The following is a 15,753-nucleotide window of genomic DNA, read 5'->3' on the forward strand; positions in this document are numbered from 1 at the left end:
TTTTAATAAATGGCAACGCTTTAAATCGAGGAATATTATAAAGATAGACAAATAATTTATTTCTCAAGTAACGTTATTTCAAGAGTATACTTTTAAGCACGTTTTCGCGGTTGTTCGAAGAAATGGCGCGCAATATGAATCGACCCACGCGCCTCGAACGGAAGATCGAGCGCGTCTCGAGAGTCACGCAACGTCTCCCGGAGAACCGTTCCACGATTCTTTCGGGTCGCGTTTCCGGCATTATTAGCGCCACGTGACGAGCGTTCTTTCATCGGGATATTACGTGTTGCTGGAGATAATTAGCTCGCAACGCTAGGAACGGAAGATTAGCCAGCCGGTCCCCGGGAACAGGTCATCGCGTGTCGCCGACAAGCAAAAGCAATTTCATGTCCCGCAAGGCTGCAACCGTGCGTCGCCGATCCTCTCAGGCCGCGAGCTCGAAACCGTGGGACGCGGGAAACTGGACGCGACCACGGTAATCCGCTCGCCAAGCTGCGAAAACGCGACGAGCGATTCGACACTTTCCGTTCTTCTCGCGTGCAGGCCAAAGCGTTAACGCGTTCACAAAACGAAACTTCGTTTTCAGACAATCGAAACCTGGCATACCCAAAATTCAAGACTCCTGTCTGAATTTATGTTCTCTGACAACTAATTTTGAGAATTCATTTTTTTTTAATTCTTTAATGGAAAATCGCGTAACCCATAACCGTAAACTAAAGTTCAAGCTTTGACTGCGTACAGTCGCAAAAATTTCAAAAATAATGAGAAAATTCAACATCGGTCGCTTTCGGAATTTGTTGTGGCGTTCGCCTCCTCGAGGAATGTCGATTTGGAAGGAAAATAAATCGATTGACTTTTTATATTATCACAAATATTTTTGACTGTTCCGAAATAATTATACGCGAGATGGTAGCAAACTGGCTCGAAGTTTAAAGTAAATTCGACTCGCCTAAACTGTCGCATGACGTAAAGTCGATAGCGTGCACGCGGCCCAACGACTACAAATTCCGTAGGTACGCGCATTACGTGGTCGCCTCGTGTTTCGTCGATTCCGCGCGGCTGATTTACGAAACAAATTCTGCGCTCGGTCAGCTCTGTTGCCTCCCGGCCGATTATGAAACATGAGGAGACTAGGAAGACGAAGCACCTTCTGGCTGGCGGCTGAAAGGGCATTAATCCTTCGGTAAATTCTCTCTACCGTCGATTACATACTTTCAGGACACGCCTCGTTATGCGTGTTATACATCAATCCGACGTGGTTGCATCACTAACGCGACTCGGTGTCCATTGACTCCGGGTGGCTGAATACACACCAACTGCAACGGTCAGGGCACGCGAGCAGTCTCGTGTTTTTCGCATCAACGGCAATTTAGCTGAATTAAATACCGCAACCGAGCGCGCGAGCTTGATCCTCTCGATCGATGCGTGTCGAGGGTAAGATAGCGATGAGATCATGAAACGAAAGATTGGATTAAATTGACGATCGACGATGCCAATTAGAGACGAGATTAATTTTCTTGTAACACGTACATACGCCCTGACGAGGCGTTTACTTACAAAAATTAATCTTACTTTGGGAAACCCAGTTCTGGTGATTTCGATGCCAGAACCGAGGACTCCGGATGTTTATGATAACTGTGACGAGAGTCCCCCAACGTGTTCGATCCTTGGCCTTCGACGCGTAGAAAGTTAGTCTTCCACGAGAGTTTTATAAAATATTTTTCTTTTCGTCGATATTAATCAAATCGAGAAATTGAATTGCAATGAAAGTTTAAAAATTAAACCTTTCAAGTCACAGATTTCGGTTTGTATTCACGTTGCCAATTTTATACTTTCTTCCAGGCTATTTCTAGAGAGACATTTGAATTCAGAGATAAGATAAATGTATTTCAACAATTTTTATTTCAGTTTTGTTGTCTTTAATAAATCTACGATTTGTTCGCTCCATTAACGATTTAAAATATCGCGTAGCTATCGATAGGCCATTAATATTTCATACTGATTCATGCGACTCGTGGTATATGGGTTACACGTATTGGAATTCATTCGTAGAACGCTACGATACATATTTAATAAGTAGTAATTTAATCCTTGGACTGGTATCCTATTTTAAACTTTAGATGTCGCAAAATTCTCGAGTGATCATTGACATTGCAGAGTAATTCGTGTGACTGGTCTCGAGAAAAGTTAATACGAATTGAATTATATATTATTTCAATGACATAATACAGAATATTATGCGCATATTTGTACCGGTTATTATGAAAGTAGCCTAAGGTATGTATTTCTAGTTTCCAGATAATCATACGTGTACGTTTGACCAAATTAAAAAATATTTAAAAAAAAAAATTAAATGTTTCACGAATTACCGACGCTAGATGTACAAATGTTGTAACGGACAAATAAAATTTAAATGTCGAGCATTACACGTGTAGTCGCATTATAACATCGTGTTTCGATACCACTTGCGACAGGCTCGATCCCATCGCTATCGCCAATCTCTTGATCATTGGCGTCGATACGTCAATTGTCTTTTGCATACAATAAGATCGTGAACACGAATGCAAAAGTAGTGACTGTAAATATTACCAGTGCTTTAAATGGAACAGACATAAATGTAGTTATTTTCTAAATGTTACGAGAGTCAAATGCACACGAAGAAAACCTGGAAATGTAATTTCAGTTAGCTTGTACCATTCAATTGAAGCAAATGTAAAATTCCGCAGACGATAGTTTACGAGATGTAATAGCAATTCGAAACGAAAACGTAGTTCGATGCAAGCATTAGTACAATAAATGTTTCGACATCGAGTTCAAATTTTATTTTCCGGTAAATATTTATATTTAACGTAATCAGCTACGATTACAATATATTTGAATTTTCCAAAGCGAAACAACAAACAATATATGATACGCCATCTGCTTGATAATACATAAACTATACTTTAAAACGTCTATATGAACCATGATCAACGATAAATTGTCTCGTGAACATGCGATAGCTAGCTTCAACATGCAAAGGCAATTCCCCAACTTGTAATTTAGGTGGCCATTATCTTCGGGTAAATATTGTTACGTATTAAATATTGGTTATCTTAACTTCACTCAAACTTATAGACTTTATTTATTATAATTATGTATATAACTCTATTTTCATCGTTTTTAGAAAAGATGATACAATCATTCTCTCTTCTTTGGAAATATTCTATATTTCTTTTTTTTTATATTTAGCAATTTATGTATACAGTTTCTTAAGATACCATAAACTTAATTGTTTTTACATTTCATCTTCAACTTCAATTTCTTTTCTAAAACTCACGTAATTTATCTTTTTCTCTATATTGTTAAAATAACCCTTACATATATAAAAGTAAAGAGTTCTATAGCATAATAAAAAAGAACACACATCCGAACGTGACAAAGAGAACGTTCTGCCCCAGGGTATTTAGCTCCAAATTTTGATAAATTCGTCCCACAGTTAGTTTTTCGCGCGCGACAAAATATCGACTATAAAACCGACGGAAGATAACAACGGTTAACATTAGTCGTGCCATTAAATTCGATGGTCGTGCGCGCCTCACCGCGTCCCATTACGAACCGTGGCTTCGTTTAATGGCGGTTCCCGTATGCGTGGCCTGACTCGCGATATTTGCCCGTACGTCGAATCACCAAAAACGTTGAGCGTACTTTCGATAATTTCTGACTGGATTAACGCGATGGAAACGCCGTTATTGTATTCGAATCTGACGCGACGCGTCCACCTCCGCCCCAGAATCCGTATCGTTACGAGCTAGTTGGTATCTCGTTAGCGATCGCTTCGCGGGACGCATAATTATTGGCAATGCCTATCAGCGATAACGCGCGTTCGAATCGCGATACGAATCCATTCACGACGATGCATCATCGATGCAAATGATCGAATTACGCAAGGTCGTTTCTCATGCGGAGCGGTAGTTAAGCTATTGTGAGCCTTATCTCTCGATCGTCAATCGGAATAGTTTACGGAGTTCGTAACGCGTTTGACGCGGTGTCGTGCACCGAAAAATCACCGACTGCTACGCTTCGTTAGATCGATATGCAACAATTTTAATACCAACCGCTGTGTCGCGACCTTTCCTGCGAGTACGATTCGTGACACCGTCGATGGAATGAGAAACACTGCTACACCGAGCGACTCTCGTGACGCGAACCAAATACAATGATGACTCTTAAGACGAACGTGATTCGTAAATTGAACATTTCTATCCCTCCCAACCGGTGTCGAATTTCGCCTCCCTTGTACCAAGCGACGTTCAACTTAAGAATCATTACTGTACGACATCTGAAATCCATCAATTCGATGGGTTTCGTGAATTTAGCGTCAAGAGGAAGTTTTTAAGAGTACGTTTCATCCAATTACGCGCAGAAACTCAAAAGGATAACGAAGATATGAATTTGTCTCGAAAGGTATGCTCAACAGTGCCACTTACCTTCTCGATCTTTTCGCAGAATCACAGATCGTAAAATAAGATCGATCGTGTCGCGTTCTACAAAATTTCTACTAGTGAAACGTGATGACCTTAAATGACTGACCAGTTTTGTTTCTACTCGACGGGCCCTGCAACCATAAGCTTCGCCCCGTCAAAGAATGCCTCGTCCACGTCGCAGATTTCCCTCGTTCTAATCAAGAAAATGGCATCGCGCCACGTTCGCCTAGAAACCAAGTATGCAACTCCAGCAACATTTTTCTCCGTCTCGAAAAATAGACAAGTTATGCAGGTGGTCTGTTTCAAGTGGCTCCGGTACCGTGTATATTCCAAGAGAACCTGGTTTCACAACGGCGATGATCGAGGGATCACCTTCTCCATCTACCCGCGGCGATTACAATTTTTGTCGGTGCGCCAACGTGTTTACCATGCCCGATGCAATTTGTCCACGTCACCTTAGGTACGTGTTCATCGAGTTAGATGCGATTAGGTGCGTGTCAGGGTATCGTCGGTACACTGGAATAACCGTGGAACGGTGGCTGATAGCAAATTCGTTTCGCGTCGACGCGGTGTCGTCGCTGGAATACTTAATTAGCGTTAATTGCCGCGAGTCATAACGGTGCGCCGAATCGTCGTAACATTAATAGGGCGTTGAACGACAATTCACGACGGTAGCCGGGCAAATTGGACGCGTCGAATTAATTAAGGCCACGAAACCGACGTATAGAATCACGCGCGGATCGACTAAAACACCGTAACCGTGAAACAAGCCTCCCGCGGTTTCGTCGTTAATTAATTATAGGGACTCGACCAGCCAGCACGAGAGGGGACTCATTATCAGATCGTCACTCATCGTTCGGTGGGCTCGAACAATAGCAGGCATGCGATTTCTCCCGTTCTATCGCGTATTATCGACGCGGCGAAGCCTCATTCAGAAGGACAATGTCGAAAATTGGCCATTTTGCAACTCGTCGATGAAGAAAAACCTTTAGGCGAAGTAACTGTCCGAGCGATCGAATGCTTGGCCAAATTTTTTTCTTATTATAGATGAAATATCTGTGCCCTTCGTCGATTAAACTATTGTTGTCAGATTTTTCTGAGAACGCACAGATACTTGATGCGTAGAAATTTTTCTTTTCCCGGCGAGTACCGAAAATAGCCATTTTTTCGACATTGTCCGTTTCAACGAGGCGGTTGCTACGGTGAAACGTTAAGGCCTTGGAATTATCGTACCCGGCTGTCGGTGACGCAAAAAATGCGTTGCATTGTAAAGTGTCGCTTTAAGTGGAACGGCTGCGAGCCTGGCTATTTTTCTGAATGTTTTCGACCGTAAAAAGTCGCATAAAAATGAACGCGACACGTAAGTTCAGACACATACGTTTTATACTGTTCTTTCGAGGGGACAAATATGGCAGTGCTTTCATGCTCCACTCTCTATGGCACACGTGTCCTGATAATAACACCAATAAAGTTTGGAGCCGAGGAAATTCGACATCTCGATATTCCGTTGATGGTTGATCGGTTTATGTACAGAATCTTTTACAGACGAGTACTATAAACTGATAATAGCTTTATCGCAGTCCCGTGTTTGACTCGATGCTTTGCACAGAATGTATTTAAATTTGCGTTACGATCGAGGCATTAAAACCGATTTTTAAAATGTTCGTATCAATGGAAGAATTGTAAATCAGCGACCAGACAGGCTGAAATATGAAAATTTCTATCGCGAAGAAAGAAATTAAAAAGTCTCGTACCATTTTGCAATTTAATACACCGTGGGCTCGCGTTGGAGATGAAAAATTAAATTGGTTGCTCACGGAACATCGAGCGTAATTCCCACGAGAGACCTAAATTACCATATGCGAGACGTTTCGAGAAGTGTCCCTCAAGACGTCTTTCTTTGAGTATCCAACTATAATAACGAGATTCTCCTTACGGCTGCAAGCAGCACGTGCTTTAAGCAAAAGCACGTCTGATCTTCAATCTAAGAGTGTGTCTCACCTTCCTCCGTCTAACTAACTAAAAGGGGAAGCAGCCACGAGTGAAAACACGACACCGTGATTATCTAAACAAGGGAATCTGGAGGGCGACTCGCGGAGCGTAGCGCGACGGTTGCCAGAAGAATCCAGGAATTCACGATCCCAAGATTTATTTTCACCTCGATGGAAACGCTGCACTTCCTTCTGTGCGAATCGTGAAAACGAATTGGTCGCTCGAGGGACGCTTTAATATTACAAATTCGGGGGACGGGGAAAATTGTTCCAAGAATCTTTCTTTATCCCCAGGATATACGTTTCATCTTCTGAAATCTAATATTTCAGAATGGTCGCTACCTGAACCTCGACTACAGCCGGGTTAAACTCGATTGGTCCCTTAAGGTCGTGGTTCCCCCACTGTGACCCAAGATTGGACAAAGCGATGCCAAATACCACGGTAGAGGTAGCGAATAACCCTCGAATGATTAATCGATTTTTGATCCGTTGCATAACGAGGTAAAAATCGAATCTTTTTCTGTTTCTTTTCAAGAGTAGAACTTTCATCGAGTTCGAAAATTAGATTACGAGGATTACAATGACCTGCATGTTATTTCTAGTTGGAACGTTCAACATTTCATTTTCGAGGAGGAATCACGAAGCTATTGCATTTTTGAGTATTCGCGATGGACGTTAAATGCACCGGGGTTGAAGGTAAGCGGGGTTGAAAGCGCGTAACACATGGTAAATGTCGATCGACCGTGCAGGTCAACGATTGGCCGATCAAGTTCAGCAGCCAGTTAACCGACTGTTAGCCTGCTGTCGTCCTGCGTCCGACTAACGACATAATGACGGGAATTCGCCACTTACGAGGCTCCTCCTTTTCTTCTTTTTCTTCGTCCGTCGTCTTTCTTCTCCATTGGCAATAGCATCGGCGTAAAACGAGCCAGTCAACGCAACGGTCAAGTAACAATGTCGAAAATTGGACGACGCTCAACAGGGATCTCTATTAACCTCCGGTACGAGACATCGTGCAATTACGTTGGAGAAAATAAATTTAACTTGGCAAACCGTGAAGAAGCGCGCTGACCGATCTGCGCGCGTTAAACGGATCCACCCCCGGGTTCTTAATGTCAAGGAGAAACAGAATATTAGTGTTTAAGTTTCAGTGAAACAGCCCTCCATGATTGATTTCCCTGTCACTATTTATTGGTTTTAACATAATGTATGTAAGAAAAATATTGTACCAGTGTCGAAAACAACGGCTCAATTCGTAACAAATTTTCTTAATTTATAGCGAGTCGCCATTATAATGTACGAATACGAATAACTGTATATAGATTTGATTCGACGTATTATTAAGTTATACACTGACGTTACTATATAAATTTACTTACAGACCCCACGGTTATTCGAATTTTGTGACGCGAAATCGCATCCCCGAATGGGATTAGATATAACCGAAACGCACACACCCTATCTTGATCTACCTTTGCACACAGTCGATAAAGATCGATCTCTCCCGCGGATCCTGGAATTCCCATTGTCGGTGTACATTCCTGCGGTTGCCTCTCTTCCCGGAACAATACCCAATGACTCCTCGATTGTGCCTGATAATGCTAGGAAATTACATTACGGCCAGAAGCTACCGTCTTGCGGATAATTGTTATGCACCGGCAGCGCAACAATGGCGTAGAACCCCGCATCGACGTCGGAGACGAACAATTTTCACAGAAAATCTCCGACATTCTCCATTTTTCTGTAGCTCATTGCGAAACCATTTATTTTCTTGTGCCTCGTGTTCATTGGCTTCCAATTACAAGACTTCGAAGCCGAGTCGTGATCGATAACGCTTCACGATCGAGTCCTGCATCGACTGAATATTCCTTTCCGGTGTGGTTTTTGCTCTCGTTATTTCGCCTCGCGACAGGAATTCGCCGAACAGACAAAAATCCCCCTTTATCCTGAATTCATTAACCTTTACGCGACTAAGTATTCGTGACGCTTAAATTTCTCGTCCGCAGAACTGGTTATTTCGCAAGGCTAACGAACGCTATCGGCTTTACATAATTAAACAGTTATTAAATTATAAGAACGATTTTTCAATCGACTGTCAACAGGTACGCCGCCTTCGAGACAGGGTCTTCGATTCTTCCGGCTCAACACTTTCGTTCCCAGCTCCATTTACAATGCAATCTCGTATTTTCGACTGCATAAACGTCCAGTGTCATATTAAATTTTAAGAGAATAGAAATTAAAGGTATCAGAGATTATCTTTTTTCGCGTTGTTTTTGCCTTTTCGCTGTTTCTAGTCGGTTACGTATTTCTCGATTTTCTATCGTTTTTTCCAAGCATTCGCTAAAATGTCCAAGCTTTGCGTGTCTTCGACGGCAAAGATGCTGAGCCAACCTTTATGTAACGGAACGGTTTCTTCTTCGTTTCTTTACCGCGCGTCGATACGACGACACTTGCCCGCAAAACACGCGAGCGACGCAGTCCTGGAAGGATCGTTCCTTCCGAGCGTTCGTCTATCTTTTTTCTTATTGTGCCATCACGCCGTTTTCGGACTTGGTTTTTTCCCCTCTGCGCCTCGTCGCCGCGGAACGATCCAGGAAGAAACAACCTCGTGATATCGAATTTCTCGTGCATCACGAATTGATGGTATCGTACACGTACAAGTGGATCCCGCAAAATGGACGTGAGTGCTCTTTTCATAAAAAACATTGAAACAGACGAGAAACTTGCCTGCGCGGCTTTCTTCTCGGGTCGTTCCCTATATTTGCGATCGGGCCAAAAATAGAACATTCGAAGCTTTATGAAACTTAAAACTTTTTATCACCGTTTATTATTTACATTGACCGTTCGTAGCTTCCTGAGAAATTAATCATAAAACCAGCATAATTATAGCCGTAATTTACTAGAATCTATTTTTTCGGGTCAAGTACCCCAGTCGCGATAAAGAATATTTCACTCTGCCGCTCGAGTGCTCTCGAGGGCTTCTAAATAAATCCCAAACGATGCTCGACTGGATTAAATACTTGGAATACTTAGTCCGATACGTACGGTGCTCTCGATTCACTAGTGTATTAAATAATTCATAAAAGGAGAAAACCAATCGCAAATATATACTCTAGGAAGAATGAAAGATCGCGAATTAACGAGGACATGGTACCATACGGAAGTAGAATATGGTAATTTTTGCTCGATTACCGTTCTAGACCAGATCTTTCATTTTGTTTTTTTGTAATGATAACTCCACAGGTGTTAAACGAATTTTCGAGTCACCGCGTTCACGTGTATGTCCGTTACGATTTCATTGTTCGGATCGAATGAACGGTGTCGATCGAGGGTGAAAATTTTTGTTGTAAAAGAGAATCTCGCGAGAAGCGACGTAGCGTTAATTGTCGGTTTGCCTAGACTGAAGCTATCGGTGCAACCAGCAATTTACACGAGAGGGTATCAGAAAAGAGGATTCGTTTGCAGGCGCAGACCAAGGGTAATAGCGTATCGACGCTGCAATGGGAGGATTATCTTGTCATCGGTGTAATGCTGTCGATCTCGGCCAGCATCGGGATCTACTACCGATTCACCGGCGGCAGACAACGAACAGTCGAGGTTAAGCTCTGGAAAATTAATTTCGACACGGACGATCGAGTCTACGTAGGCCAGCGATCCAATATCCGCGATAAACGGCGGTCGAATCGTTGCCTGGTTGGCACGTTCTTAGATCACGGAGCCCGTGTTCGAGGGAGATCTTTCACCGTTATCGGCCCGATCGATCGCGCCGCGCGATAAATATTGCTATCGACACAAATTGCCAACTATCGGCCGCTATTAATTTATCGGGTTACCGAGAGCGGTTCCGCGAATGACCAGGGAACATTAATTAACGCTGAAACGTTGTTACGATTCGAGTTAGGGCCGGCGCGAAAAGTGTCTACTCACACTTCGATCGGCAACGCGATAATAGGTGTTAATAACAATATACGATGAACGGCATGAATCAATGTCTTTTTTTTTATGTTTCACGACATTCCTCCTGCGATCGATCGATCAATATTGACGAGGTGCGAATAAGGAGTTTTCACTTTTAAAAATGATCAGAAAATCGTTTCCGTTGGTTCATCAATTTTCTGGTTTAACGGACTTTTTGGAACGTGGGGAAGAAAAATGTTCTTAAATTTAATTTTCGCCCGGCTGGAATTTTTGCGACATTATATAACTGATATTTTACGTTGGCCTATTTTACGGATACGATCCCATCGTGACAACATCGTGTGATAGTTGAACGAACGAGAAAACAAGCAAAATTCGGTGTATATATCTTCTGAAACCAAGACTAAATTTAAATATCTCACATTCTCGTAAATTATTAATTAGAAAAGAAGCGAGAAACAGAACAGTAATGATTCTTAAAACGAACGTTATTCCAAGGTTGACGTATTCACTTTTCGTATCGTTTCTTCACGCTTTGGTGGCTCCAAGGAGGATCCCTGCCAGTTGGAACGGAAACGTTCAACTCACGAATCACGCCTGAGGTTCGCTTTAAGAATCATTCCTGTACTACCCAAGTCGAAATAGCTTAAAAAATGTGATCGATTCTGCTTCTAACCGAATTCTAACGATTCCTCCCATCGACAGGAGTACTTCTCGGCCGATCGTTCGATGAGCGTCGTGACTCTTGCGATCGCTCTGACGGTCTCTATCGTGTCGGCGGTCACGTTGCTCGGAATCAGCGCAGAAAATTACGCCCACGGCACACAATTCACGGTGCTATACTTCGGAATTCTCACCGGTCTACCGTTCATCATGTATTTCTACTTTCCAGTATTCTTCGAACTGAGAACCATGAGCGTCTACGAGGTAATTGGACGAACAGTGGATCGGTTTTAATCTGTAACGTAACTCTTCGACCACGCGATTATCTTCGAATTAGCGTCGTTAGTAGCTCGAGTTTGTGTTAATTGCGTCGTCCAACGTTGCCCATCGACGATTATCCGTCCTTGCAGTATCTGGAGAAACGGTTCGGAGTTAAAGCCCGATTGTTGACGAGCATCGCGAACTTCCTGCATCTGGTGCTGTTCACGGGTGTAGTTCTCTTCGCGCCATCGTTGGCTCTGGAGGCGACGACTGGTCTGTCCGGCGACATGAGCATCCTTCTGATCGGCTTGATCTGCACCTTCTACTCGACCGTAGGTGGTATCAAGGCTGTCTTGATCACAGACGTGTTCCAGTGTGTGCTGATGTTTGCTGGGATCGCTTGCGTCCTCGGCGTCGCGGCCAACGAGCTCGACGGAGGCCTGTCCAACGTGTGGAACATCGCTCAGAAGGGCGAACGAATCGAATTCTTCGAGTAAGAACGCGATCAGGTCCGAAAAGATTCACGCGGGAACTCGTTTTGCCTTTAGTTTCAGGTTTGACCTGACGATACGGCACACGTGGTGGAACATGGTGATCGGCGGCACCACCATTTTCTTGTCCTATTACGCCGTGAACCAGATTCAAGTGCAACGTTTACTCGCCGCTAGGTATGTAACTTTATTCGCACGAATTGTACAAAAACACGTTTCATTTGTCGCGAGGTATTACTTTCAACATTAAAGGTAGTTGAGACTGAACCTTGTAGTATTGCACTCGATGATATTGGACGTCCTTTCGATATCCAGGAACGCGAGGGCGTCGCAGTACGCGCTCTTGCTGAGCGCTCCTCTCACTATAGCTCTGGGTTCTCTGACATCGTTCACTGGTCTAGTTCTTTACGCCGTTTACAAGGACTGTGATCCGCTAACAGCCGGCCAGATCTCGTCGTTCGATAAGATAATGCCGTTCTTCGCGGCCGATAGGATGTCCAAATTCCCAGGCACGACCGGAGTCTTCGTCTCGGGTGTGTTCAGCGCCAGTCTCAGTACCATATCCGCCGTATTGAATTCCCTAGCTGCAGTGGCGTTGGAGGATTACGTGAAACCCTCGTGTCACCGGTTGGGGGTACATTTCCCGGACGAAAAAGCAACGCTGATCGGCAAGGTGCTCGCCGTAGTAATCGGTTTCATTACCTTGGCCATGGCGTATATGGCCAAATCGATGGGACGGCTAGTCGAGACAGCGCTAACTATTTCTGGAGCGATCGCTGGCCCCATTGTCGGAATCTTCACGCTAGGAATGTTCATCGAGAGCGCGAACGAGACCGGTTCATTAGTGGGAATGGTTACCGCGCTGTCCATCTTTCTCTGGACAATGTTTGCAAAGAGCAACCCAGCCATACCGAATCTTCCGCTGTCCATAGACGGATGCGACGAGTCTGCACTGCACAATTACCAAAAAGTTTCGGAACCCACCAAGTAAGTAATCAATTTGGGTATTTTGATCTTTTAAATGGGTCTAATTTAGGAGGAAAATTACAGAGTCAATGAATCGACTAATTTTTCGCGAACGATCGCTCCTAGATGTTACTCGATTTCATTAACAATTAAAATCAAAAATTTCCAATCGTTCTGGAAAAATTATTCTCGGTTGCGGGAGTCAATTACAATCATTTTTGGTGAACAGACATACCCCCGAAATCCTGCGCACTTTCGAGAAAAAAATTCAGTACGGGTGGAACTTTACACGTTAATAACTTTTTAACGAAGCCTCAATCAACAAATTGGTATTCTTGATTTTTGCCTGCAGAATTCCCCATTAAAATTTTTCCCAGGGGTGGCCGAACACCCTGTATAATATACTCTATAATACCCTATACTCTTATAAACAGAATAGTTAAATAAAGATGATCCCATACTTTTACTCGTTACGATTACAGCTGATTTTTTATATTTCAAAACACGACTGGTTCCGAGAACTACCCTATATAGAAGTCTTCTTACAATCGTAAATATTCACGCTTCCAGCCGCTTTTAGGAACGTTGCTCGTATTCGTAGAACGAGATTTCCTTTCCAATAAGGAAATTATACACACGCGTTGCCAGTCGATTTACTCGCAACGTTATTGCCACAAAAAATTAGTGAAACGTTCGGGCAGGAAAGGTGGCGATTCCAAGCGCGATACATTTTCGAGGGCCTTTTTCTAACCGTAACGAATGTAGAGCAGAGGCAAATTTATCGGAAACGGAAGATTTCTTCGGGCGATAAAGCCTCGATGGCGCGCGGGATCCGTAATTGGAATATAAATTACGCCCGATCGGTCTAGGATACGTTATCGTATTTTTTAATACGTTCACCGATAGTATGGGCGTGGAGGTATCCCGTGGTAGCAATAATCAGTTAAGAGGCCGAGATTGCTTCCTCGATTTCTTTCCACTCGCCGCTTTCTCATAAACGATCAACTTAACTATTCATCGTTTCCCACGACTGGCAACGAAGGCTAATTGCGATTTAATAAACTGCGATTACAGCCTTTGAAAATCCGCGCCGCGTTCCCTCGTTACACATAATGTATCCTTTCTCCTCGCCTGGCTTTTAACAACGTGATCGCGCTTTTTACTCTCCGCGTTGAAAGTTTTCACCGCGGCACGCGCCGAAGTAATCGCGTCATCCATCCGAGACGAAGACCGGAACGAGGAAACTCTCCTCTCGAGCCTTCCATATTCCTCAACGATTAAATTTCTGATTTACAGCACCACGCAAGCGTCTCCGGACTTCTACCTGTACCGTATCTCGTACATGTGGTACAGTCCCTTGGGGTTGGTCATCACCTTGGTCGTCGGATATTTAACGAGTCTGGCCACGAAGAGGATATTTCACAAAAATACGCCTGAACCGGATCCTAATTTGTTCATTCCTCTCTTGGCGTCCAGAATCAGGCGTCGAAGACGGGACGCCGAAAAGACGACGAACAGTCAGCTGTTCGTGTTGGAGAATCGAAGATAAAACGAATAATCGAACCGACGATAAGTTTATACGAAGCACGCTGTGTTGCTAATCCGATTCTACGCTGAACGTACGCGTAGATATTTTGGTGGAAAATCTGCTTTAAGACCCTTGAAGTCCGATGGTGTTCATCAGTTTAGGGTTGCTCGTCAGTATTTTAATTCCCATCGAAGTTTGAGAAAGTGACCATAAGCAATATTCAACGCTCGCCTGAAGTATTTTGTCATTCGTTACAAATAAACACTGCGAATAATGAATAACGATTGTCCACGATGAATTATTCAAATAAAACAGTTTCGTTCGAGGAATTATTTACGTTAATATTTATTCAAACTTATTTGAATAATACCCGTCTCTGTGCTGAATATGTTAGTAATATTTTGTTTCGGTCTGAAAATATATTTTATCGAATTTATCTCAGGTTAGACGCAACCACAGAATCCACTCTAAATTACGACCTGGACGAAAATGTACAACCGTCTTACCTTAAGTTCTAAGAAATGAACCATAAAATAAAACTTAAGCGACTTCAAACTTATGGACGATAATGTCTTCCTTCCAAGAGAATTTGCTCTGAAGTTCCCACATAGATAAGTTTCAAGTACAATAATTTCGAAAGTTTCTTAGTGGACTTTAGTTATTTAGGAACATCTAACCCACTCGTAGGAATGCGTTCGTATAGGTGGAACTACTTTCACACCAGTATTGAATGTATTAAATTCTCAAAATTTTAAATACCGATCGCCACTTTCGATTACCAATAAATCCCATGATCGGTGATATTGTTTTATAAACATCACGTAAAGGAAAAATATTTGATAAAAATAAATGGAAAGTCGTAAGAAACAAAGTTAATTTATAGTGTACGAAATACGAGTGGGAGTAACTGTACAGAGAATTAAACATATTGTCGTGTTCGTATCATGTATATACAAAATAATATTATCCGAAAAGCCTCTCCGATCGAGTTCGTATAATATTTAAATTAATCGTCACACACGATTCGACACGATGGTTTCTTCCAATAATGCTCATTAATGAGATAAATAGGCGTCGATTCAGCGTCGTCGTTAACCCCTAATTATTAATTCTCGCAACGATTTCATTGACTCGGATGGTAATTCAATAAACGTTCCACGGGATGCGCTCGCGACCAGTTCATCATGCGCTAAATTTACCGGACAGACTCCTTTTCTGCGCTCGTTTGCAACTTAACGAGCGACGATTGGCGGAAAAGGATGCTGCTAGCCATCCGCGAGCGAAACCCGCGTCATGTGGGTCAGAGGGCCTGGGCGTCGATCCGCGGTGGAACGAATTCGTCCGCGTCGCGAGAGTCACCGAAAAATTACCGTAACTCGTACCATGATCGTCTCTGGCCAATTGGTCGCGAGCACGAACGATCTTGCGACACGTTTAATTAAACTTCATTCGACGATCGTGTCATCGTG

General features: G+C 43.1%; 2 protein-coding genes across 7 annotated transcripts in view; one reads left to right on the forward strand and one right to left on the reverse strand.

Moving 5' to 3' along the window:
* The window catches only part of By (focal adhesion protein tensin), a 215,089-nt gene that overhangs the window by 159,886 nt on the left and 39,450 nt on the right, over nt 1-15,753 (reverse strand). The gene's annotated exons all lie outside the window — the stretch shown is intronic.
* Nucleotides 8,994-14,503, forward strand: LOC143347602 (putative sodium-dependent multivitamin transporter). The gene is made up of 7 exons (XM_076776911.1): nt 8,994-9,137; nt 9,923-10,054; nt 11,081-11,302; nt 11,449-11,792; nt 11,848-11,967; nt 12,106-12,777; nt 14,053-14,503. The coding sequence occupies exons 1-7, from the start codon at nt 9,132-9,134 to the stop codon at nt 14,303-14,305; spliced, it is 1,749 nt and encodes a 582-aa protein (XP_076633026.1). The 5' UTR covers nt 8,994-9,131; the 3' UTR covers nt 14,306-14,503.

The sequence above is a fragment of the Colletes latitarsis genome, chromosome 11, assembly GCF_051014445.1.
Source record: "Colletes latitarsis isolate SP2378_abdomen chromosome 11, iyColLati1, whole genome shotgun sequence".
Classification (NCBI taxonomy): Eukaryota; Metazoa; Arthropoda; class Insecta; order Hymenoptera; family Colletidae; genus Colletes; species Colletes latitarsis.